The following is a 27,890-nucleotide window of genomic DNA, read 5'->3' as shown; positions in this document are numbered from 1 at the left end:
ATTGGAGAGAGTTTTCCTGGCTTCAATTTTCCTTTGCAATCGCCCCCACCATCCTTGGAATTTTGGGTTTTTTGGAAGAGAAAAACACATGTGTGTGTCGCCACAGTGTTTTGGTTTTTCTCGGCCGCCCAAGTAGACGGCGCGTAGTTTTTCATTTTGACGGGAGTTTTACTTTCGGTCGTCGCCTTACACTCATTTCTAATTGTGATTCGTAGGAAGTAAGTTGTCTAGTGCTATATATATATTCAAGTAAAATTGTTTTAAATCGGAACACACAACAATAATATACAAGCAAACACCACCAAATATCGGAAAAGAAAGAAGAGCAAATAATTAAATTACAATAGAAACCAAGAGAATATCACGCAAAATCCCATCATCCCATCGTCTTTGGTCTTCTGGTTCTTGTTCATCACCAACGTTATCGATATTGATATTAAATAGTCTGTGGATATTAAGATACTTATATACAAACGCATCGTATCTGGGATAAACGTTTACCACCAGGAATATTAATGATACGCAACGGCTGTAACTGTAAACTGTGTCCCCTCTCACGTAAGACGTAACGTAAGGCAGCCTGTGGAAACGACGTATAGTTTGGACGCAATCAGAAAAATCTCTACGGAGGACGCAGCTAACGGTGAGTTTTCCTGAAGACAGTGAAGGGGATGGCTTTTTGGGGGGGGAGAATGAATGTCACTCGCAGGGAAAATGAAAAATGCCAGGCGAAAATTCTTGGCCATGCAACTCGTTTGGCCGCTCTCCCTCTTTCGCTCCCGCGTGCGCTTATGTGTGTGTTTATGCAGCGGAAAACGTGTATTCTTGAGAAAAACCAGAAAATCGAAACCCGGAATTGGGTCAGTATGTCACACGCCGTCCCGCTCCCACCGATTCCAATTCCGATTCCGATTCGAGCTGCTAGTCTGGCTAAAAACTCTGGCTAAAACGTGTTTCGTGCTTAGTCAATTTGTTCTTTTTCATCTAGTCGCAGCTGCGCTGCCGCAGTTGGCGTCGCTGCACGGCCACTTGACTAAAAGCGGCCTAAACAGCATCGCCATCGCCTCCAGAATGCCTAAAAAACAAAACAACAACAAGTACCGCCACTGCACGTGTGCGAAAGAGAGGGCGGCGGAAGGTGGGAAAAAGACAGAACATGTGTCACCCGCGCGACCAACTTAAATACCCTGTACTTACGTGAGGGAATGTGATAGGACAGCTTATTAGTATAGATTCTACACAATAAAAGCGTTTAATCATATCACGAAGTATTAATAATTAGTACATACATAATATACAATAATATTATAATAATATAATAAGTTCAAAACATGGGATTCTTCGTAGGCCTTAATATGATTTTTCCAGAGGCGGAACTGCTCTATTATTAATAAATAATCGCTAGATTCTTTTATACACAGATAGTTACTTTTTAACTTACACGTGTATGTACATATGTATGTATATGTACATATATGTATATGCTGAGTATCTCCTATTCGCCAGCTTATCTTTTGTGATGTAAAATGATAAATGGCTCGCTCTCCGGCTTTCGTAGTTTTGCCTCTCTCTAGTTTTTCGGCCACTCGCTTCACTTGATCTTGCACTCGGATTTCGACCGAGGTGCAGTCGACAGCGCTGTCAGCGTCGACGGCGACCGCGGCAGCGGCGCTTTTACCTTGAGCACGCCTGCACTTGTCACAGCCGCTCCCCACCCCTCCCCGCCCACCACCTCACACGCCGTTTGAATTTGAACTTCTGAAAAAGCCAACACCTTTCGAAATTGTAGCCGCTTTTATTTCTTTTTCTTTTGCCTCCGAGCAGCGGCATTTTTATATTTCTGATGTTTGCTAATAAAATTATTACGACTTGGCCGACAGCGGCTGCTAATGCGTTTTAAGGTCGCCGCCGCTGCTCTTGTTGATTTTGACCCAATAAAAAATGTGATGATGCCCCGCTTAGATTTCTCGGTCCATTTAACATGTGTCCATTGGCCCAGGATCCGATTTGATTTATTTCAAAGTTATTTATTATACAGTCAGGCGCAAAGCAAAACAAACAACATGAATGGGGAAAATTGGAGGCAAATGGCAGACAGCTGGTGCTCATTTTCCGGGATGCGAAAAAGGGATAGAATTGGGATTGTGCACTGAGAAAAATAAGTGAAAGAATTCATATCATATCATATGTGTTTGCATCTAAAGAATCTCTTTGTATGATAAATATTTGAGTAGAGTTCAAATGGATAAGGCAACTGCTTTCGTTCGTGAGATATCTCTAAAAACTACTTATAGGTGGAGATTAATTCTAGACAAGGTAGAGAGCACTGCAAATACGTATCCAAAAACCACTCCCCAGATAATTCATCATTACATCATAACCGTTGCGAATTCATGACTAATGGCCGATGATTTTTCTCTCTGTGGGGAATACGCGACGTGGGATAGGGATAACAACGCGGAAGAGGCTCCATTATAGGTTGCTGGTTTACTAGTTAACTGGGCCCCAGCCAAGGGAGCGAAAGGGAAAGGTGGCGAATGGCGGCGGGAGAGAGCGAGAGAGCTAAGGGGAATCGGAATTACAGAGAGTGGGCGGGGGTGGTGACACTGACAGTGGAGCACCTTCGTCATCGTCAAACATTCGGGCTGTATAAGAGCAATAAATAATGCACACGAAGAGCAGTGATGAGAGCCAATGATATGGCAAAATATCGGGCGAGAGATTCGAGAGAGAGAGAAAGCGCAGAGAAATTGGGGGGAGAGCGTAAGAGATTCGCCTTGGGGGGTTGCTTGTGTTTGATTTTTGCACTTAAGAGCGCAAAAAGTGGCTTTGATTTTCCGCCTGCCTTTTCACACGCAGCTCGGGGCATGCCAACTTTGATGGCCGATTTGACCAACCCCCAGGAGGGAATTCCCAACTTGGCTCATTAAATTGATAACGTTAAGTATGCGATATTTAATTTGATTTTCGCAGACACAAACAAGGGTATGCGATTTAACTGATACAAAAATTGTATAGATTCTTTTCTGAAGATTTAAACTTGAAACAAAATGACTGTACTGTTTTCATAGTGTAAAAGACCTATGCTAATTTTAGTTTTCGTGGCACTTTTAAATATTATACATAAGCATGATAATTTGTCAAAGTTTGTTGTAGTGCATATATTTTCCCGGAGAGCATCCACTCAAAAATATTTCCTTTTTCTTGGCAACATTGTTGTTGGCAGTGGGTGGTTAGTGGGCGGAAAAGTGGGTGTTGCGTGGGCCGTCGCCCCACATTTGCATGTTCCCAACACGGCACACATTTTCTCGCTTCTCTGCGCTGCTCACGCGTCTCTCTCTCTCTCTGTCTCTCTTACCATTTTTCTCGCTCTCTGGACGGATGCCCAAGTATATAGCCCAAAGTCCCAATTGGGATAGGGATGCGAAGGCTATAGCGCTAACCTATATAATTTTTTGTTCCGCTTCTAACAACAAGCACATCCTCTCGTGCTCCAACCAAAAAAGGAAGGAAATCAAAACCTCTGGCAGTTGAAGGTTCTTTTTTCCTACACACTCTTTTTAAAGCAGTTGCTGATTTTCATATATATTTTTCCACGATTGTGGGGGCAGAGCAGCAGCGTTTTTTTGCATTGCTTCTGGCTTTGAATTTAATGTTAAGTATACGCATCAGTGAACTCAATTTAATTATCATGATTGTTTCGTCCGCTGCCTGTCTTTGCTTTCGCTTTGCTCCGTCGTTGATGAAATTCAAATTTTCCAACTTCACAAACAGACGCTTCTCGCAATTTTCCAACGTGTTTTCCTCTTTTTTTCCAGCTTATGTAAGTGAAGCGCTGAGAGCTGATAAAAATAAAATGAAAAAAAATTACCTAGCTAGCGGACGGACGGGACTGGCTGGCCATAATTACGAGCTTTAGATTCGCTCGCCCTTCGCCCATTTTTTATCAGTGGCGTTATTTATGCGTCCTCCCACAATGACAAAGTTTCACGGAGTGGGTGAAGGTGTGGGTGGGGGGGCAGTGGTGGCGGGGGTGCGCCTTTGATAGACAACAATTGAGAATTTGAAGTGCAGCGTAGCGCAAAGAGAGCTCAAAAGTGGAAAATATGTGGAAAAACAAAACTGAACCAAACTGAACTGAACTGACTGACTGCTATTCTCGTCGCTGCCGAAAACCCAAACGAAAAGCAATTAAGTTGCCTCGGATCATTGCACAATAAGTAAAGAATCAAAAAGCTCGAAACATAACTGTGTTTTGCTGCCCGTCCAGCCAAAACCGTTGACGTCGCTGCCAACTTCGCAGTCGCTGCCGGCGCTGCACACTGCTTTCGGCCCATATGAATAACAATAGGGCCGCCAGTTGGTTGGTCGGCCAGAACCCACCGAATTCGGCTAATTAGTATTATAACTAGAAGCCCCAAAAACTAGGTGTTGCTCACCACGCCTCATTGGCCTGGATTTTAAACAAAACAGGGGGATTAGCATAAAGCAGATGCGAACAAAACGTAGTTTTATGGATTAAATTACTTTATTTACAATTTTAGCGATTAATTACAACCGTAGGAGTTTAAGTAATTCAAATTAAAACTAAGGATTTTATTTCGATTTAATTTAAAGATCAGTTTTTTACTAATTTAGCGAGGTATGTATTTTTTTATTTATGAGAACTGAAATCAATGGAATGTACTTAGTTTCCATTTTGAACTATGCCCACAGGCATTTCCAATTGTCATTTGCCGAAGCAAAGGCACAGTGCCAATCAGATAATCGCAACCTTAACCGTTATTAGATCACTGTACAGCTGCGTCGCAGTCGCCGTCTCTTTCTAGGGCGACAACAACTCTAATCAGAACGGGAGATTATGTGATTGAGAGAGAGTGGGTTGTTATGGGCGGTGGGCGGTGGGAGGTGTGTTTAATAAATAGGCCAAATATGTAATATTGCTAAAATGTGTTTATTGTAATCTTTTCCACACACACACACACACACACACCAACACAAACTTAAAACAACGCACGTGCATCGTTGCATCCCTTGGATTTCTATCAAAGAGAGCAAGCGCGCGGCAACAAAGAGCGCCAGAGAGAGTGGAGCGAACTGTGCTGCCGCAGTCGCTGCCGCTGTCGACGTCGACTGCGCAGTTGGGGGCCCCCAAATCGGGAAACTATATTCGTTCGACGCTGAGTCGTTGTTCTACCGTCGTTGAGATTGCAACACTTCTCGATTTCGGGTTTTCGGAATTATACAAAATAACAGAAATCCGCCGTTGCCGCCGCTCTCCGCTTATTTTCGGCCAAAACACAACTCTCGCGTCGCACGTAAAGTAAAAAAAAAAGAGTTCTACATTTTATAACGCTGTGTGTATGTGTGTGTGTGCGTGTGCCAGTTTTTCATGCGTTTTCTGCCGCTGCAATAACAATTAACAACAATAACGACAACAAACAGTTACCACATCGCCTGCCCTCTCTTTCTGCCCCAACTCTCTCCCTGTCTCGCTCTCAAGCGCTTTTTAAACTGCTGCCATGTATTTTTAAACTGCGTTTTTTTCGCCAAAAAAACCATAAAAAATATAAAAACAAAACAAGAGGGAAAAGTAAAAAAGCCAGATTTTTATGTGCTGGCCGCTGACAAAAGTCAACGACTACTATTTTGGCCTGAAACAAGGCAAAAGGTTGATGTGTTAGCAGCCACAATAAAAGCTGTACGTTTGTATGTATCAAAAACTGTGTGTGCGTGTGTGTGTACGTATGTGTGTGTGGAAAATCGTGTGAGAACGTACTTGATTTTGGGCTCACAAGGCGGCAGTTTGGATTTTTCGCCAGAAAAACAAATTATTATGGCCAGAAGGAGAGTTTTGTTGGCCAGAAGGGAGAATGTGTTTTTTATGCGTGACATATACCAGTTGGTTTGTTTATTGTTGTTATTGTGTTTTTTTATGGTGTTTTTGGCCAGCATTTTTTGTGTATACCAAACCATTTGCAAAATCCGCCCACTTCCGTTTTTTTCCTTGACTTCCCCATCCCTACTTCTCTTACTTCATACCTACTGTCCCTTTATAATCTCCTTCTTTGCTGCCCCTTTTCCCTTTTTGTGCCACCTTCAAAAAAAATAGTCACAACCATATCAACGAATCTCTCTCGCTCGTTTTCTACCCCCAACTATAACATTCGCCTCCTCCACATTTTCCTCGTATGTTGCCTTTTTCGCACACGTTGCGTATACGTAATGGCCATAAACAACAACAACAACAAAAACAGGAGCAGCAGCCGCAATAGCAATAGCAGGAAACTCGCATAGCTACAACCCTTTGCCCACATTCCCCAGCCCACACACATAGCTCCCTCACAATTTTCCTATTCAAATGTGCGGCAGAGAAAGCTAGAGAATTTGTTTATTCAAATTTTTCCTGGTTGGCCTTTTTAACTGCCATTTGATGAGTGGCTAAACGATATGCCAAACAACACCAGCGCCACCCAAACAAAAAAAAAAGTAAAATACCAGTAAACACAGATCTAAATCCCAAAATTTTATTTGCCTTGCAGTAGCCCAGCTGAAAAAAAAAAACGAGAGCATCAAAATCATCGAAAAGTGATAAAAACCTAATTATTATGCAAAATAATTGTTGAAATTCATAAAGCGCAAACGTTCCGCAACAAAACAGGTGCTAATTTTTATCTTAAAAGATCCAATTGTTAAGTTTGAACAACGGCGAAAAGTAAAAAAGCAATCCAGCCAATAAGTGAATCAAAGTCAAAAACGTGAAAAATCACATCGAGCGGAAAGTTTTAAACTTGATTTTTTTCGTCTGCTGCTGCAAACGAGGCAAGGAAAACAGAAAAGAGGTAAAATATATATGTGCAATGTATTTTTAGTTGCATTCTGTGATGAAATGCTCGGGAATCAAAAAGTCGCATAAAGAACTGTGAAAAATGCCAACCGTTTCGAAATAACCCACGCGACGGATTTACTCGCGAGCATCTCAAGACAAATCTAATAAGATTTTGGGAGCGGGGTGGAAAGCGGGAAAGCGGGGGAAAAGTGACAGGGAAAACAGAAAACCGAACCAATGAGAAGTGTCGCCTGGGGATACAGATTTTCCCTCAGACATTTAGCTTAGAGGGTGCCCCAACATTCCAATTGATTTGTTTGCTAGCGGAAAAACATTTCAATTAAGTATGCTAAAGGAATTTCTTGCAAAATTTAATCCGGGTAACATTTAATTCATTTAAACATCCAATCTTAAACTTGAGGAAATTTGTTCTACGTTTGAAATTCACAAACAAATAGATAAAAGCTAATTTAAACCCATAAAACCACATGTACGTCTATCATCATTGTACACCTTGTATTGGTAATTGAGCGATGATCTTTAGATAGATATATTTATATTCATAACATTTCAAGAGCATTCATAAAGAAAAAAAGCCAATATATTCAAACTTCTGCGATATCAATATTAATATTTAGTTTTTCCGCTGTGTAGATTTCAAATAAAATACGCCGCCAGGCGACATTTTCCGAATATCAAGCAGCATCATCATCTAGGGGGTTTTGGGGGTGTATCATTCCGTGATCCAGCTTTTCCAGCCCTCAAGCACTGCTTTAAGCTTTCAATGCCGTAATTCTTATTTTGGCAGTCCGCCTGCCTTTTCGGCTTACATAAATATAAATAAGTATTCCCCATGGCTGTCATGCTGTCGCTGGGCTTCATCCTCCCAGTTCTCCGAGTTACCCAGTTCCCTGTCTGGGACACCCTGTACATAAATCTAAAATTATAATGCGCTCCGCTCTTCAATATTCATGTTCACCCGAGCCCCGTCACCGCCTCCTTAGCTCTTTTTCTGTCGCCTAGGCCACAAGTGAATCCTCCGCCTTGTTACTCGACAGATTTTTCTTTATAAGCGGCGACAACACACACACACACACACACACTCGCACACGCACGCGAATGCCAAAAGAGCTAAAGTACTTTTGCCTATAAAGTATAGTATGTTTTCATTTAATTTTCTCGCTAAAGATACAAAAATGGCGAAAAGTCTTTTGCTCTGCTGCCATCATTGTCGACAGCTGTTCGCGGGCGAAGAAAGGGGGCGGCGACACGCCCATTTTTGACGGCGGCTGCCGTTGGCAATAAAAATATATAATATGCCCGCCAGAGGCGCTCGGTTATCGAAACGATTCGCTGGATATAGCCAGCTACAGCTGGCAAACTAAACTTGGTGCTGGCAGACTGCGAAGAAGAAAGTCGTAAACGAAGTCAAAGTTCAAGACTAAAAATGAAGGGGCAAAAGGGGGTGGGGGGTGGCATATATGTATACATGTGGCGGTGGTGGGTTAAGGCCATAAAGAAAATCTGTGTCAAAAGGAAACAAGGCGAGGAAATGCCTTTAAACTTTGACTTTTTACAAATCAAACTAATCCCCCCGCTATGCGTGAAGCAAGCTTTTTTGCCTACACAATGGAAAAACCATCACCAGATTTCCGACATTGAGTTCTTTGAGATCTTATCTTAACGTGTGTGTAGTTTCGTGTAGATATGGCCATTGTGTTTCCAATAAATACATATGCTGTGCACATCATAGATACATTGCTTTCAATTAAGGATTAGATCATATGGCATTTTACTGTGTATATAGTTCATATATATACTTTGCTTTCTCTGTACTGCTACGATTTTAGGGTTCACGTTTTTCGGTTACAGTTTGGGTTCGATGCGTGTTGGCCCAGATGCAAAATGGTCACCAAACGGTAACCAAACTTGCACTCTACCGTGGCGCTGACCATTTGGACCGCAACGCAGGCAGACAGACCCACAACCGCAAAATCGGAATACAGACTAGAGAGCACTACGGATTCAGTTAGATGCCGATATAGATGTACACATGCACATACAGATGCAGATACAAAGCTAGGGGCAGAGGTACTACAGCCACAGATACAGATACAGCTACACCATTTGGACACACCCACCTGAATAATCTATATGCTAAGAGGGCCGAGGCCCCATGTCAGCATGTGTGGGTCAACTGCGTGCGGCTTTTATGGCCGCCATTCGTTGGGGGATTTGAAAAGTGTGGCCATAAATAGAACCGGACTGTGCTGCACGCACCGCTCTGCTCCCAATTCCTACTGCTCTCCACATCGGCGGGTCTCAAACGGAGCAATTATTTTAGCTTTTTGCATATGCTTCGGGGTTCGAACCCACTGGAGCTGCATTGAAGCGAGTCGTGGCTCGGTTCTCTTCCCATTCATTCATTCATTCAGCTAACGAGCTGATTCTGTTTTTTTTTTCGCTTTTTACAACTATTCCGTTTCCACGCTTCATTCATGCATTCGAACAAAAAGTTAATATTAGTTATCTGCATATTTTCACGGTTCTCAAATCGTTCGCACTGCCCACCAGCGGATGCACACACCAAGACTCAGATAGCGAGATTCAGATACAAATTCAGATACAGATGCATAATGCATATGGAAATTGAGTTTGCGCCACCTGACAAAAGTTTCCACTCGACTAATGTGAGAACTTTTCGTTCAGCTTTAAAGTAATTTGCCATCGCATCGATAGACAAAGTTTCGATTCTTAAATGCTTATGGTGCGTAAATTATAGTTTGTTAAAAAGAATGCATAGTTTTAAATTGAGCTATCACGCACGTTTGTTCATCGCCTAAGCAATTTAAATACTCATTCAAAGCATCTTATTTTGTATGGAAAGAAACAATTTTATATTTTATGCGATACATTTATCGAACGATTTCTGATCCATTAAATAGTAATAATTTCGGTAGCTCTGGGGAATTTTAAGTGGGGAGCAAAAGTGATTAACAAAGATTTGTTTACTCATCATTTCAATCGTTCATTCATTGAATTGCTTTCCTGTTCTCAAAAGGCAAATTGGGTGTTTCGTTTATTTTGTTTACAACTTGATGATATTAGGCAGCTGCTAATTGAGTAAATTTAACGCTGCTCGAAATGATGATTGTTATTCCCCGGGTGAAACTTTCATGGCTTTGTCGCCATCTCTCTTAATCTTGGCCAGGCAATGTAGTTAAGCCAAAAATATCTTAACAAGCATGGCAACTACAATAGCACACACTCACGCAGATACACGCGGCGCACGCTGAGATATAGGTGCTCATGCAAATGCAGATACACACATCGGTTTTATGCGAGTTGGCAACTTGAAATATTTCATTAACTTGAGAGGAAACGCACACATTTGTGTGGGCGCAAATGCCAATGGTTGTAGGTATGTTGTGCATCTGTCGGATATTTAGAAATTCCCTTATCCAAGTTGCATATCATGTGCGAATCTCATTTGCATAACTTTTGATAAGTTAGTATTTTTTCGGCAAACGTAGCTTAACTGCAATGAATTTAAGGCGCAATTCGGCCCAAAAACGTTGCCAAAAAGAATTGAGCAAAAGAACGCCGCTGTTCAAAACAATACAAAAAATGTTGGTCGCACATTTTTTTTGAGCAGCGAGACAGCTGCGGATGCAGATACATTCGCGTACTTTCGGATGCAGGTACATAGTATTCGCATGCATATGCATATGGATGAAAGTTCTCAAACGAAATGATTGAAGTGAGTCAAAACCAACAAAAAGCAGAAGCCTGGAGGTGCACTGCCTTTGAGAATGACGTGCTCAGCTGCGCTTTTTCACTTTTACACACAAATACAGTCACACGAATTCGTGTAGATACGCGAGTGCACTCGAAAAAAAGTTTTTTAAATTGATTTATATTAATCGTATACTACTTGGTTATAAGTTCTTACTAATACAGTGGAGCAGTGCTATAAACATAGTTTACTTATTTAAAACAGCGCTAAATAGAAAACATTTTAGAATTGCTTATTTTTCCGAGTGCGGCTCTTTATAGCTATTGCCATCTCTTTCGGCCGAGCCATTGTCTGCATTTTCGCATTTTAATTTCATGCTTTTGGCCTAGGAAGCGATGGCAACAAAGGAGGCAGCAGCAGTGGCACATTCAGCTGCGTCTACAGAAATAGTTGGCAGCGTCTTCACGCCCCCAACTATGTATACACACACACACACACACAATCATTCAAAGCCCCCCAAAAACCTCCCGATTTTGTAAACCCACCCGTCTTTTGAGTCACACTTTTACGTCATTTCTTTTCACTTTTTCTTATTCGGTGGCCGCCTTTGGCTTTTACATTTCCTTTGGCTTTTCTTTTGCTTTTTGTGTGATTGCATTTTTATGGCTGTCTCCACTTGGAAAATGCCGAATTTGCATATTTATATTTCGGCAGTTCCACCTGCTTCTTTGGCAAATTGCGTATACGCCCCTTTGGCTCGCTCAAAAATTGTTTTTTAATGACTTAATTTGCCGTAGCATTTAATGGATGGCTTCGCATCAGCTTTCGTCCTTCGTTCTCCACTTGCGTCTGTATCAAATTCCGCTTAAATCCTTTGTCAGCATAGACAATAATCCGAACTGGGAGGGCATCAGCCATCGCTCATACGCAGCGTTGTCGTTCTCCCACAGCTGAAGTGGCAATAAATCATCCGACCGAAACTTTTTCCACACCACACAAAAACACACATACAAATACTACATACATACGTACATATAGATTAAAGGACGAGGACATGAGTTAGATGGGATTTTGTGTATATATTTGCTTGAAATTAATTCCAACAGACTTTAAGTTACTGCGACTCGGGGCAAATATTGGACAAGGGCCAGAAATAAAACTAACACAAATACAAGAAGTTGGACACTGGCGAAGCACAGTACAGCACGGCACGGCACTGCACAAGCACAAAAGTTTCATTGTTTCAAACAAGTTTTTGGCTTTGCAAATATATCTGGTATATAGTACATATAGGTCTGTGTTTACAGCAAGAGGATATATGTTACGGACATATGTGTGAGTGGATTTACTGACACAGTGGCAATTTGTGCTCGCGCTTTTGTAGTTTGGCGTTTCCCTTTTGCTGCTGCTGCTGGTGCTGCTGCTGCTTCTGCTTTGGTTGCTCCTTCAGCTTCTGCCGAGGATTATGGATTTTTCTGTGCCACATATACATACGAATCGGGGTGTGGGTGGCATAACGCTGATGTGGGATGGATACCCTGATGGCAGGCCATCAATTTAGCTGCTGAGGCCGCCGAGCCTGCAATGATGATCATGATGATGTTTGTCTGTTGGTTTGTCTGGCCCTTCGTCTTCTCCTCTGCCCATTATCAAAGCCCAAGCCCATCGCCATCACCATGCTCCATCCCCGTGCTCCTACATCCTGATGTGCTACAATTTCCTTTCACTTGACTGACACCCAAAAGCTTCGTCCTCGCTCGCCGCACTCAAGGATTGTATAACATGTAGGCGAAAGGCAGCCAGCAGTTTTGCCTTCTTTTATTTTTTCTTCTTATTTTTTGCCAGGTGAGGGGACGGGTGCGGGGGGTGCACTTCCACTTCCGGCGCACTGTCAGTCAGTGCATCCGTGGCTGTACGTGTGTGTGTGTGTGTTTGAGCCTGTTTTGCGCTTTCCCGCTTTCCACTTGACTTGGCTCCTCTGACTCTTGCTCTTTCGCTGCCTTCTCAAAGTTTTAGCACCGCAACTTCAATTGACCTTTGCTTTCCCCACAGCCCACAGAGCGCCCACCCACCCATCTGCTCCTCTGACCCCGTTCTCCTCTTCAGTTCATCTTCACCCACTGACTTTCTTTCGTTTTAAGTTATTCACCAACACGTACGCTTTAACGTCATCGTCATGCCTCAGCCATCAACATGATTTCCTCGCCCGCTTTTCTCGCCCGCTCCTAATTTCCACCACCCAACCTCCTGCCATTGGCTTATCCCCACCACCACGTCGGCAGTTATGGCCTCTTAAACTCTTTGAGCCTGAGCTGGCTAATTGTCCTTATGTGACTTGGATACGCTTATCTGGCCAACTGAGGATACGGGAGTCGTCTGCCCTGCTCGTCCGCACCTGGCGAGTTAAAGGATTTATCCTGCATCCTCGTTTTGAACTACCTCTCCATGTACTGCAAAAAATGTTGCGCAAACTAGTAAACGCAAAATGTGGTTCTTTTAACAATGTATTCCATATACATTCTTTTGTAAATAAAATATGAAATCATGGTGCACATTTAGTTCTTATGAAATGAAAATATATGCTGTATAATTGAAAACCTACACAGCAAGGAGCTGGAGCACTTGCAATCGATATCCTTTCGCTTTTCCCTGTGTACGCTCCCATATTTTGTGCAGCATACTGCCAGGCGCATTTCGTCCTGTTTCGCAGAGGTTTGGCTCTGCGCTTTCGCTGTGTCAGCGTTTATCGCTCGCCTTGGGGTCTGCTCTTTATTGTTTTTGGCAAGGACGCTTACTTATACACACAGATACGCAGGGATGCAGGTGTATATGAAACTATAATGCTATACAGTTGGAGCACGATAGGGAAAACTCGGTTTGTTGCTGATCTTTTTCGGCGTATGGTTCTCGGCTGTCTGTCCCATGTGGGCAGTTTAGGTTTAAAATAGTTCCAACGCCTTTGGAGTCCTTTCCCCGCTCGCCTTCCTTCCGGTTTCGGTTGCTGCTGTTACGGTTTTTGCCACTCACCTCGCCCTTTCCCTTTAATTTCCTTCCCTTTTCCCTTGGGTTTCGCCACGTTTTTCTTGCCACAGTTGTGTGTTGGCTTCATTTCCCTTTTCTTTTTTTTTTTGCTTGCTACTTCGTCGTATCTGTGCCAAGTGAAGCGCGCCCACGTTGCCATTTTATAGGTCAAACTTGCACTCTCTTCAGCAACTGCTCTGCTTTACGTCGACTCGACTTTCCCACAGCTCCGCCCACTTTTTTTCACTCTCGCCCATCCGCCCACTTTGCTGCCCGTTTTACCCCGGCCAACTGGCTACGCAGTCTGGTTATTCAATAGTTTGGTGCTCACTAATTGCATTGCCCTAATTGCCCAAGTTACGCTTGAAATGTGCCAAAAACGGACATAAAAGCGAACCGAAAATTCCAACCAGCTAGCAAAATGTTTTTTTAATCCCTGCGATATTAAATATTGAACTGCAGATTGTTAACGAATTGGGAATTATTTCTCCATTTACGCTGTTGCAAATTAAATCATCCTTGTGAATTCAACATTGTTATGGGTTGTATTGTTATTCATCTTGTAGTGCGTTAAATTTGTATGTTGATGGAATTCTTCTATTTTCTGTTTAAAATTATCATTTTTTCCAGATCAGCAACAGTTTTTAACATTATTCCATAGTTCTGCGCTTCATTCTATAAGCATTCTCCAGTGATTCCATCGTATCTGTGGCATTTTCCCCATCTTTTCATAGCATAGCTGTGGTTCTTTCAAAATTTCGTAATTAAACGCGATTTTTAACCCCCAGGAGCGTAAAATTCTCTGCCTGTTTTTACTGTATACTATATACCCCTCAACCCTATTGTTCAGAACATATCTCGCATCATAATCGCTGAGCATTCAGCATTCGTATCTCTGGCACAAACTCTTTTCCTCTTTTGGTAATATAAAATTCTTTGACGGTTCCTGTTTCCATTGGCATTACTCGCGCAATTTTCGCACGTGGAATTTTGCAATATTGTTAAGCACGAGAACGAGCACCTCGACTGACTGACTGACTGAATGAATGACTGACTGAATGACTGAATGCCCGACTAACTGACAGCTCCGTGGGTGGATGGCTGGATGGATGAACGGATGCATAGATGTGGGTTGCGGGTGGGGGATTGTGTGAGAGTTTTCAGCTGGCGGCTGCTGTTGATTAAATTCCATTGATATCGCCGTCGTTGTCATGCTGCGAACAGTAGTAGTAGCTCCGCTCCGGACCTGACTCAGTGATTTTCCGGCTGACCTCAGTCGCTGCTGTTGCTGCTGCCAGTGGTGTTGTTGTCGCTTTTCCGCAGTTGCCATGGCCGGGAGTAATGAAGATTTTAATAATTCAGCTGCTGGCATTTTCTCTTTGTCACCGTTTTACTATCCTGCCATCATCAATTCTGCTAATGCGCAGGAATAAAGTTCTCAAAAATAATTTCATAATATTGTAAATAATTAAGAGCCGCACATAAATCATGAGCACTCGCCCTGTGCCCGCTCATCTTGGCTCATCATGAATCATGTCAGGGGCACTTAGCCATCGGCACAATCAGCTTTCGCCTCACCCACTTTATGCTGGCCACATCCGCTCGAGAAGCCAAGAAAATCTATATGGCAAAGCTTTTAGTTTTTCACAATTTTCTGTTGCCCAAAGCCAATATATGGCGTGTATTTATAAAATCGCCAGACGAAACAGACCGATATATGTACAAATGTATTCCTATATTCCTGCGTACAACGTCATTTGATTTTGTTTTTCTCATTTCTAAAAATATGTGTTTTTCTCAATTTTGGAATTGTGACGCGTTTTAATGAGCGGAAGATATACATATCTTTTAGTTGGCTTTGCATTTAGGCATATGTACGGATTTTGTTTTAATTGCATCTAAGAAAATTTATTACCGTGATTTATACGAGCACTTATATTTCGCTAATTTATTTGTTTGAGATACGGAAAATGGGTCGAAATACAGCCATACAATCACGTGTTGCCAACAACTTTCCCACACAGTCCATTAAATAGATATCTCATACGTGCATCCGACTTTCTGTGCACATACAAATATCTTTAAATCGATCGGGAAGTCGGACGTACAATTGAAATGCCTGGCATGGCACAACTTCAACGCGAGCGCAAACAATTTTGACATTTTCATTGTTAATGAAAATTTAATTATGTTTTCATTGCTGCTATGTGTGTGTGCTCCAATCGAAATCCGCCCGTACACAACTCCGATTGCCGGACAGTCGGGGGCCATCAGACCGCCGGACAGTTGTCAATTCAGGGGAGGAGGGCGGTGGGGGTGGAGCGTTCAGAGATAAATGCCCGGCGATAAGCGACCAGCACGGCGGGCAATGGAGCGCGTCGCCCATCATCGATGAGCCAGATACGGATACCACCACGGATTGAGATACAAGTGACGATATGGCCAGGGATACCTACATGCGATATTGGCCACTCGGGTCTGAATACTACTTGCATACGAATATGGGGCCAACAAACATGCGACGCCCAGAACATGCAAACATCATCTACAACAAGCAGCAGATACACACATCTAAATGAAATGTTTGACGAAGGCTGCGAATATATGTACTCAACTCGAACTCAAATAAGTGCATGTAGAAGTTTCCTCGATCGGAATTATAATGGGCATCTGCAGCTCATAGCAACACGTACATATAATTTTCTAACTGCACAGCGAGAAAATTGTGGTCAGCTAATTGATTGGGAAAGTGTGTTGCAAGGGAAAAAACTGTAATATCCTATCACGGATGTTCTATTTAATCTACATAATTATAGTAAAATCAATAACAACTGCTGTAAGAAACTATTATAATATGTATACTCCTATGTGCACTTGCCTCTCGTGTGGCCCAAAAAAAATTGTTCAAACCGTGTTGTTGACAAGGCAAGTTTATTGTTGCTGCTGCGGCTGTGATGTTGCTGCTGCTGCTGCTGCTGCTGCTGCGGCTGCTGCTGCTGTTAAAATTAAACTCTCTGTGCTATTTAGTTGTCTCGCTGCCGCTTCTGAAGGTGAATTTATGGTGCACACATGGTGCCCGACGACGACTGCTACCTCTAGTTTTCGCCGCCCGTGTATGGGTGCGTATCTGTGAGAGCAGCCTGCCTGCGCTGAGTTTTCCTCGTGTGACATATGTCGGCTGTGCCAGAAATAGATTCGTTTCGAAATGTAGGGGGCAATTCTTTACGTTATTCTTTTTTTTGTTGTTCTTTTTCCGAGATTTAAATGCTCTCTTTTTCACTCGATTCGTTTTGCTAGCCATGTGGCTGATTATTTTAATGGTTTATTAATGAGCTCAACTAATTTTGCGTTTGATTATTTGACTTTTTCAGCAAGAAGTACATCCAACTGTATACATGCGTGCTACAAGTAAACCAGTGAAAGACATCTCAATAGCCCCAGCCGTCGCATAACCGTCATCCAATCCAATCCGATCCGATCCGATTCGATCTGATTCGTTTTGAGCTGATCTAATACAACCTCCGCCGTACCCAAAAACAATATAAATTGCAAAACACCGGAGCCGCTCGATCCAGCGAACGGCAGCGACAAGAAGTTTTTCGGCCAGCGCGCACCCCCAATCTCCAGAAACAGCCTCAAGATTCTGCCCTTCGGAGCACCCAACTTTCGTCTGGAGACGACACCCGCAGAGATGCACAAGATAGCAGCAGCGCCGCCTCCATCGGCAACGCCCGGCGGAGGACTGGAGACGCCCCTGGCGGCGCCCAAATACGGCACACTAATACCCAATCGCATCTTTGTGGGTGGCATCAGGTGAGATGGTCTTCAAAGGACTGCCAGCTCCTCTGTCCTCCGATTCTCGGAAGCCTTGCAAAGGCATGCTTTAGTTCTAGAAGGAAAATCTCTGAGAAGTATTTCCAAGAATGTAAATCAAATTTCTAAGGGGTAAACGAATTCTAGCTTTCAGCTGGTGTATGCTGATAAAAAAGGAAGCCATGCTTACTTACTAAATAATTGCTTTAGTTAAACAAATAGAATAAACTAATAAGTAAAGTGGGTGTGTGCTAAAATGCTGAAAGGAGATTTTCCATTGGTTCTTAAAGCTTTAAACAACTTACTAGTAGACCCAACTAATCCAGATCTTTCCCACTTAGCGGCGATACCACCGAGGCCGATCTAACCCGCGTCTTCAGCGCCTATGGCACGGTAAAGAGCACCAAAATCATCGTGGATCGAGCAGGCGTCAGCAAGGGCTACGGATTCGTCACCTTCGAGACGGAGCAGGAGGCGCAAAGACTGCAAGCGGATGTAAGTAGTACTCCATTGACCTGTTGCTAATGTCGCCTGTTGAACGTTTACCAAAAAAAAAACAACAAATAGGAAATGCCAGTATTATAATTTTAATGAAGCGAGCGTAAACATCACCAACAACCTACGAACGATTGAACGAACGAAAACCAAACACTTCATATATATATTATATATAGAGCTCTTTCGATTGTCGCGTTTCGAAAAGGATATGTACGAAAATCACACACAACTTACAAAATTGTGCTCCGATCTTTTAGGGCATTACCTGACCCATCACACACAAGTACTACTACTACTATGAGACGTCGGTTCCTCCTACTACTACCGATACCACTACTACTACTACTACTACTACCAACACTCCCCGCGGGGGGGTCCCCACATAAGAAATACCTCATATGATTGTCGCCACTGTGCGATATATGATATATGATGATCTGATTGATGTACCGCCTTAGGTACGGACGGCACTTTGTTCTTTTATAAATTTCTTCTTATTGCGTTTTTGTTGAGTTTACGTTTCCGAGTTACGTTACATTTCCGTTGCGTTGCCATTCCGTTACGTTACATTCGATTCCGTTGCGTTCCTTATATCGTTTCATTGCCAGAAACCAAAAAAATAAAAAAAAATTACACATTCTTACAATACCACAACAACACCACTCACCCAGTTATATAACCTCACATTACCACCTTCCCCAAAAGCGTAGGCAGCCCTACTTTCCTTCAATATAATTCTTATCCCCCACACACACGTATCCAATCCTATTGATAATACCGAAGTTTGCCCGTTAAGCTAAAACCAAAACCAAAACCAAAAATCAAATGCAAATGCAAACAAATGTTGAGTTCGTTGCACCGTTTTTAATGCTCATTTTATGCAATCAATTAAACAATTAGCGAATTTTGCTCTTTTGGCTCCGTTACACTGGAGCGCGGTCTCCATAGACTTTAATAGACTAGACTATATAGACAATACCTTAGTGCGTTGCCTTGTTGCCTTTGATTCTCGTTTTGATATCCAAGTCTTGAGTTCCGTTTTGAGTTGTATTTTCGTGTAACGTTGCATTGTTGGCACATCTTTTCCGTTCTCGCCTAATTTGCTGATTACAAATCGATTGTGTATTGCACATTTTTCCAATTGCGGAATAATTAACGAACCAACAGCAGCAGCAGTAATAATAATAATAATCCAATTCCAATCCCCAGCAAAGTAAGTGCGCGGCGTAAAAGTTCCTAGGGAATACCATATATATATATATCTATCGAACCCAACTTAGCAGTCCAATCACCTGCTCCCCAGGGCAACCCACGCTCTTTCTTTCTTACACTGCGAGAAATATAATGTAAGGAAAGGGAATATTCGATAATTTATACAGGAAATATAAAATGGAACTTTCCAAATAACTTTTTCTTATATCTAAGCCTACTAATATGCATCTTTTGAACAACAACTTCTGATTTTTTCCCGTGTAGCTGTTGCCACTAGTTTTCTGACTATATAAAGTAAAGATCTGGGCTAGGTTCAACTCGCACCATAAAAAAAAGTTCAGCCTCCAGGTGGCTCATTACAAAATGAACTTGTCTGCCATATTTTGTTTTGGCATACTAATTGATTATAATTATTGCATAAGCACTGCCACTGCCCCGCCAGGGTGAGTGATGCAACTTTTACCCATTTCTGGGAAAATTCCCATTTACCTTTTACCCTTTTCTGCGATACATAGTATGTATACACTGTGCTGTTCGGAGGCTGAAGCTTCCGCCGTGCTCTGTGGCATATTAAGTGAAAAACTTTTGCCGCTCGTCATTAATATGCATTGTTGTCGTTCTGGTTGTTGTTCCACCTCTTGTTGCTGCTGTTGCTGCTGCTGCTGGCACTGCTGCCCGAGACTGGGACACGAGTGTCCTTGTGAATGCAAAAGGGAGAGAGCAGAAAGCAGAAGGCATAATGCCCGCAGGCAGAACAAGGATAACAACGACCATACTCTATGCAAAAGGCAAAAGCTGAAACGGGCACACAGAGGCAGCGTCAACAAACAATAAAAACAAGTCCTGGCAACGTTTAACCAAGTTTTATAATTTACACACACACACCCACGCACATAGACGGTTACATGCACAACACCAACCCAGCGAGAGAGGAGACAACTCACACATTACACTAATTAAATTTCATTTAGAAAAGTTTAGCATTTAGTTCGAGTTTTTTGTTCGACCACGAACTCATCAAAAGCCACAGCGTTCAACAAAAAGGGCCAACCGGGACCACAATCCCGAAAACACATTCCCGAGTACATATTATATCATATCAGTCCACCGAAACCAAAGCCCACACTGCGTATACTAATTTTTGTGTATATGTTCTATGATGGCAAACTAATCCCACACCCATACCCAAAAACCATTGTCACCTCATACATGCATAAATACGCAACACAAATACATATAGATTAGAGCAAATTTGGGTCCATAAAATGAACTCGAAACGCACATTTCGAATGTATGAGATTTGCCTACTAAACTCCAGGAGAAGAGTGGACTGTAGACTCTTCAATTTTAAATCATTTTAGAGTGGAGCACGGCACAGTTTTGTTGTCCTTTTTGTGGGCTGAAACAAAAGGCCGCCGCCATCACCGCCGTAAAAGCCAGCCAGCAAAAGGATTCTTAATTAAATTCAGCCAAGACAAGAGGTGGTTAAGAATGGTTGGCAGGGGGGAGGAGGTGGGCCTCTTTTCAGGGCTCCTTGCCATACGTTTCATCTTTAGTTTACTTTCTCAACTGTTGGCCCTTTGTTAGGGTCCTTATTCCTGTGTCGCTGGCCGAGGACGATGGCTCGAGGGCGGCCAACTCGAACATAAATGAAAAGAATGTTTGCCCAGCGGCGGTCAGAAAAGGATACGGCGGCTCAGGTTTTTCCGTGCGTCGTCTCGTCCCGCCTCGCTTTTCTTTTCATTTTCCACGTTATTTTTCCGTATTTTTTTTTTTTTTTTTTTAACGACAAAGTAGCAGCATCTCCTTGGCCCGCAAACATTTGCTTAGGTTAATGGTTATTACCGCTGCCAAGAGGGGTCACCACTCAAAACCGCCACTCCCTCTCAAGGAGTCTGGGCTTATCTCTTTGTGGCGTCGTGTCCTTTTCATGCATTTCATGCGCAAATCACAAGGGTATCAGCCGGGACTAATTGGCAATTAAAGATGAACTGGCTGCCAGACGGCCAGTCAGCCAGCTTCCCATCTGCGTTAGTAGTTTTTTTTTTTTTTTGCCGTAGGAAAAGGTATTAAATGTAAATTGGCTGATTTATTGGGTCGGAGAGAAGCTAAATGCATTTTTAAAAAGGGCATTTTTCGAACGAAAATGAACTTGTGGAAAAGTTCCCTATAAAAGGCTTTGTGAAAGAGGCTTACGAGATTTTAAACTAACGACCTTACTACGAAAAAATAAATCTTGGGATATACTTTCTGTGACTTTATATATATATCTACACTTTTAACTTGGTGTTGGTGTTACATTATTATTGGTTTTACAGTTTTATTGTTTGTTTTTGTATTAAATTTATTTATAATTATTACCATTGTTATTTAGTAGGAAACACGAGACGAGAGAAGAAACGAAACAATAAGCAAGCTTTATATTCCAAATTGAATTTTGTTCTTTTAACAATGCTTTTGTGCCTTTTCAGTTTTTATACTTTTTTAAATGAGTTCATTATTCTGGTTAATTAATTTTTGTGTTTATGTTTGTTGATTAAAATAAACATGTTGTTGAATTTTGTGCCGCGAAAATTGAATATGAAATTTACGAAACAATGTAAGCAATAAGTTGGCGATTGGATTTGCTTTTGAAGCCAAATTTAAAACCACAGCAAAAACAACGCAAATCTAGTTATGCAACATATGTACATGACATTTTGTAATAAACCTTACCTAATTTAATCACACACACACACACGCACACACAACACCCCACAGTATAAACATTTACACCTATATACTTTATATATATATATAACTTTGGTAATGGTATTTTGCCTTGGCACGTGTTTCTCTCTCTCTTAGCCATGGCCGTGCCATAAAAAGCAAAAAATGAACAGAAGATTTAAATAATAAAAAAAAGACACAATATAAAACCAAAAGCGTTGCGCATTAATTTTTAACTATTTTTTGAGAATTTTTGATGCTGCTGCGTTCGATTTGAATTTGAATTTCTTCGTTCGGCTTGTGTGTTGATAATGCAATATTCTGATATTAATGCTCATCTATTTATGCTTTCTCCCTCTGTCTTTCTCTTCCATCGCTCTCTCACTCTGGCCCAAAAACCAAAAAAAATATAAAAAAAAAATAGGGTGAATGCGTGGTACTACGAGATCGGAAGCTGAACATTGCACCGGCCATCAAAAAGCAGGTAAGTGCTTCCACATCGCTGGGTGCAAGTGCCATAAACTAATATAAAAATTCTCTATCCCAGCCCAATCCTCTGCAGTCAATTGTGGCCACAAACGGAGCCGTCTACTATACCACCACGCCGCCGGCACCGATCAGCAATATACCTATGGATCAGTTCGCAGCCGCTGTATATCCGCCAGGTGAGTTATATGCGAAAGTATAAAAAAATATAGATATATTAATCTATGCTATGTTTGATGGGTCTTCATCGTTTCTCTGAGTTTCACTTGGTTTTATTGACATTTGTTTTTCTTTTCTTTGTATTTCATTACGCTCTCTTTCTTAACTCGATAATACACTTCATCAACACAACAACAACTACAACCAAAACACCACCAACCACCAACCACCAACACCAACATCAATTGGGAAACAATTAACCAAACCTAGTTACTGACTTTACAGCCGCTGGAGTGCCAGCCATCTACCCACCTTCAGCCATGCAATATCAGCCATTCTATCAGTACTACAGTGTGCCAATGGTGAGTGCGATTCGATGCGATGCAGATAAGGTCAAAATAATAGCACTGATAATGATACATACATATATGCATATCTGCCACGATTTCAGGCTTATACTTTTATAAAGATGTATTTTAAAGTAAATGTTTTAGAATAATATATGTATGTACTATAATTTGGTCCCAATTTTTGTGCTCTTACTTTGACCACAATACTGCATCTATGGCATATAATCTGTAAAATACTAATTGTCTCATCTTTTCCTGCAGAATGTACCCACCATTTGGCCTCAGAATTACCAAGGTGAGTTTCGTTGAGCCCAGCCTCACAGTATTTTCTATCTCGCTGGCCATTTTGTCGTTTGTCGTAGCCTACACATATCGGTATTTGCTTTCTTTTCTTTCATTTTTTCTTGGCGCACCACCACCACCAACTACTACAACAACAACAACCACCACCAAAAATCAACCACCACAAAATAGGTTAAATCCGAAAAAAAAAGAAAAACATAAAGTAAACAAATTTTCGTAGTCGCCAATTTTTCGTTGAGAGCTGCCCTGAATAATAAAATCATACCAACAACTAAACTGCAACAACAACAACTGCAACGACAACTACAAACTACAACAATCTGCGACAACAACAACTACAACAACAATACCACGCTATATATGCTATATATGTATGCCCCTCAACTCTGATCGAACTGCAGCAGCAGCCGCACTCTTAGTTTATAATTTTATTTGATTACGATTATGTTAATATGCCTATGGTTTAATTTAATTTATGCTAAGTTCGGAGCTTTAGTTTTGGCCACACACTAAAAATATGTATGTACATGTAATGTAAATTAGTTGAATGCCATAGCGAGGGAAAAACTAAATTTATATTATTTAATCTTCGATTTCTTTTGATTGGACTCATTTTATTTTTCGGTTTTGCTTGCTGTAAATAGCAGAGAATGAATGTAAATAGTAGTAGTTGGCACAATCACTTTGCTTATATATAATAGTATATAACAAATACCGATATAAATCATATAAATTACTAGGCATATGTATGAAGTTTTTAGCCAACATTTTTTCGATTATTTTGTAGGAATTTATCCATGTTAACTTTGAGGATGCAACAGCAACAGCAACAATAGTGATGCTACTACTACTACTACTACCAAAACAAGAACAACAACAACAAACATGCAACAAAGAGCCACAGCAACAAAAGTAAACTACGAAGCATAAATAGAATTTATATAAGCTGAGACACAGAAATACACGCACCACAGCTGCAATTTCGGAAATGTTTAGTCAAAGGAAATCGTATATTGAAGGTAGAAGCTCTGGAAGGACACTCACCCACACAAGCACACACACACCTACACGCATACATACATATAGAGCGCAAGGAAACCATTGCAAAATGCTGTAAAGTAAGCTGCTTATGTTATTAGGGATGTTGCGAGTGTGGCAGTGTGTGAGTGTGATGAGTGATGGGGGATACAATTTTGGTAGAGGAAACATTTATGATGTGCAATTAGCGGTGGAGCAGGGGAGGGGTAGCGGGGGAAGGGGCTATAACCATAGGGACGTCGACAGGACTGCAGTGTGTGTGGAAAGTCAGCAAGTGAAAGACAGAAAAATATATATGTAGAACTAGAGCCAGAGGAGGAGAACTTAAAACCATATTTAAACTATACTATATAGGAAACATCATGCTAAACATACAAAACTGGATAATACAGATGTGGCAGATGATGTGGAAAGCACTCACACTCAAACCAACAAACACCCACATACACACACACACGTGCAGGACGAACACACTTATAAATATACTATATAGGGAATAAACAAGCAAAATTGCATAACACACACATATACTATATATGGTAGCTAAGAAAGCGGGGCAGCGATCGAAGATTAAAGACATAATATTATGCATAAATTAATTTATATACATATATACAATACATATAAAGCGTAAAGTAACTGTAACTCGTAACTGTAACTGTAACTGTCCCACACAGACACATACAGCAATACAAAGCAAAAAGATGAATAAGCAAAGGAGACGACAAAGTCAAGCAGCAAAGCAAGCACACACTAAAACTCTTACACACACACACACACACAGACGCACACCCACGAGTCCTGGGCGGAAAGTCAAGGATAACTTATGAAAATTCCCTTAACTTTCCGATCAGTATTCGTTTAAAAGGAAATGAAAACCTAACTTGTAAGCCAAGCAAAAGAAAACTGAACGAAATTTTAGTCTAAAAGAAAATACTAATGGAGGACAAGTAAAAATCATGAAATCTAGCCACATAAGCCAAGCAAAAAGTGAACTAAATACAAAAAAAGAAAAAAACAAAAACAAAAAACACTACAATAAAGATATTCAAAATATGCTAGCTAAAAAGGCGAAAAACATACACACAACTCCCGACTATTATAAACGGGAGGCATATATTAGAGAGACTATTAAAGGAAAGCTAAACTCAAAGCTCTAGCGAAAAGAAAATAGATAAAAAAAAACTCAAGCAATACATAGACACTCATAGGTGTGTGTTACACAAGAATATAGTTAAATATATACGAAATGCAAGCAAACGTAAAATAAAATAATAATTTAATAAACTAATGTACAAGCGAAAATCAAGCAAAACAAGCTCTGCGTGAATGTTGATTTATTATTTCTGTTTTTCTACACTCACTTAAGATTTTGTTGTATCTATTGTTATGATGATGGCATCAAAACTAATCAAAAACACGAACGAGAAAAGCGAGATGTGTTAACCAAAATTATTTAAAGTAATACGAACGCGATGGCCAAACATTTGCGGGGGCAGCCGGCGACCTGCGAGCGAATTTCATTCAAAATTGGTGCATAATTTGGCTGAAATATGAAAATTCGAGATAAATATTTACATATACGTGTATGCCTTATTGAACGAAACTAAATTATTTGCCCACTAAATACTGTTATCGTATTGTAATAAACCAACCCAGAGGTTTCAAAAATACCTGCTAAAACAGATGTCGCCGAGGTCGCCCACATTCAAATCCCAAACAAAAAAAATAAAAACAATTTGGTTGAGACTCGCTGCCGCCGCAAATGGACTTCGCTGCGAAGTTGTTGACAAATTTTTACTAAATTGTTAAATAGTTAAATACAAAACATTTTTAAATCGAATCGTAACAATAATTAGACATGAAAAATTACTCTTTGTTGAAACGAAGCAACACAAAATGTAATGTAATGAAATGGAAAGCAATAATTCACTTAGGCATGCTCTAGTTAAAAACTAAAACTGAAATCAAGTCGAAGAAGCAACATAGAAACCACCAACCAACAGTACTTACATGTATGTCAGTCAATAGGGATTTTATTTAGTTCGAAGGCCCGGATTCGAGCACTGGGATCATCCATCTATCATCCAGTCCCAGTTGAATCCAAATTGCTGGGTGGGATGTGTGAGGCCTAATTTCGAAATGAGTTCATCATTCACTCTTTTCAACCAGCCATCCCAGCAATTTAATCTTCCGCAGACTAATCAGACACACAGAACCGATCATAACTAATAAATCCAAGGCATAACTTAAGTATATACGTGATATTTTGAAAGCGAAAATTCATAAATAAATTGTTTAGGTTTAAAACAATATTAAATATATTATACAGATATATACATATATACATTATAAAGATAATGCCAAGGCATAATTAAAACCATAACGATTAATTAATTAAAGAACGAATGAACATTTTTGCTGACAAACAAAAAAGAAAACAAAGAAAAGGAAAACCAAAAGATAAACAAACAACTGAGGCGAGTAAAATGTTTGTAAACTCAATTTATTGTACGACTTGAATGAAGGAGCGAAAAGAAGTTCTTAAGTTTTTACTGAACAGCAGCAAAGAGCAGAGAGCAGATTGTCCCATCGTAAAAATCTATTTAGTTTATATATAGTGAATATTTATATTATATATACATATATATATTAAATGAACAAATGGCAAGTAACAAACAAACCAACAAAAAAGAAATAGCAATTAGACGAACGTAAAAGGAAAGTGAAAAATTATATATATATACAATACATATATATCATAGCGCAAAGAATAATATATATTTTAATGAAGGAACATCAACTGATTAAGTGCAGCTCAACTAAGAGCACAAAATGTTTTTAGACTAAGTACCTACCTACCTAAATGAATTCAGCAATTGCATAATATACAAAAGATAGGCGAGAACGCTAAAAAGGCGCCAGGCCCAGAGAAGGGAAATAAGATTCTACTTCTACGGAATCAAATTTGTATAAGTATATATAAACGTGCATATTACGAGGATAATGCCCCATGATCATCACAAAAACCAATTAAACAAAAACGAAGCATATTTAACCACATACAACAACCACACACCCACACACACTATACTACCTATAAATATAGAAATGAGAAAGAAGAAAAGAACGCATAAATAGCAATAACAATAAAGCAACAGCTACTTAATAATTTTAGCAAAATGCAAAAAAAAATATGAATAGCAAAATATTTGGTTTGCGTTTATTTCTTTTCCCCTCTACCCGTTTTCTTTTCAGTTGGTTATTATATTTGACTTACTGCGTTTTTTTAAATATTTCGAGTGTTTTTTTTTTGAATCCACCGCATTGCTCTCCCCTCTTCCCATTTCCCCCGCCCCCCTTTCAGTATTGCAATTCAGGGCACCATATATACATAAATATTTTATACAGAGAACCATTCGCCATTGCTGCACTCGCCGACGTCAAACCCGCATTCACCGCACTCCCAGTCGCATCAACAATCCCCATGCTGGAGTATCGAGGATCTGAGGGATACTTTGCCGAGGGTATAGCTATCGATGGATGCAATAGTGGCGGGTATAGCAGCAAAGGCTGGAACAGTACAACCACATTTCATAATAGAGGGAGCAACGGCGGAGGAGACACACAGTAGTTATTCAGTAAGGATCGAAATCGGAATAAATGGGAGGGACGTTACGGTACGAGGACTGGAGATGATCATCTGGGTCAAGAATATGGTTTTCTGGGGCAAAAA

The 27,890-nt window shown here is 40.8% G+C and overlaps 1 protein-coding gene across 7 annotated transcripts; it reads left to right on the top strand.

The window, feature by feature from the left end:
* The first annotated feature begins 22 nt into the window (after window positions 1-22).
* On the top strand, window positions 23-27,779 carry LOC117140918 (protein boule). Of its 7 annotated transcripts, none has more exons than XM_033304103.1 (9): window positions 5,193-5,318; window positions 6,543-6,842; window positions 16,958-17,399; window positions 17,741-17,894; window positions 22,243-22,302; window positions 22,366-22,483; window positions 22,734-22,825; window positions 23,075-23,108; window positions 27,566-27,779. In XM_033304103.1, the coding sequence occupies exons 3-9, from the start codon at window positions 17,278-17,280 to the stop codon at window positions 27,685-27,687; spliced, it is 702 nt and encodes a 233-aa protein (XP_033159994.1). In that variant the 5' UTR covers window positions 5,193-5,318; window positions 6,543-6,842; window positions 16,958-17,277; the 3' UTR covers window positions 27,688-27,779. The 7 variants fall into 7 exon arrangements, with proteins under 7 accessions (XP_033159995.1, XP_033159996.1, XP_033159997.1 ...); XM_033304102.1 differs by having other exon boundaries at window positions 5,193-5,323; XM_033304104.1 differs by lacking the exons at window positions 5,193-5,318; window positions 6,543-6,842 and adding an exon at window positions 23-643 and having other exon boundaries at window positions 22,749-22,825.
* Window positions 27,780-27,890: the final 111 nt, after the last annotated feature.

The sequence above is a fragment of the Drosophila mauritiana genome, chromosome 3L, assembly GCF_004382145.1.
Source record: "Drosophila mauritiana strain mau12 chromosome 3L, ASM438214v1, whole genome shotgun sequence".
NCBI lineage: Eukaryota > Metazoa > Arthropoda > Insecta > Diptera > Drosophilidae > Drosophila > Drosophila mauritiana.
Note: the sequence above shows the minus strand (reverse complement) of the source record. Positions and strands in the feature narration are given on the sequence as shown.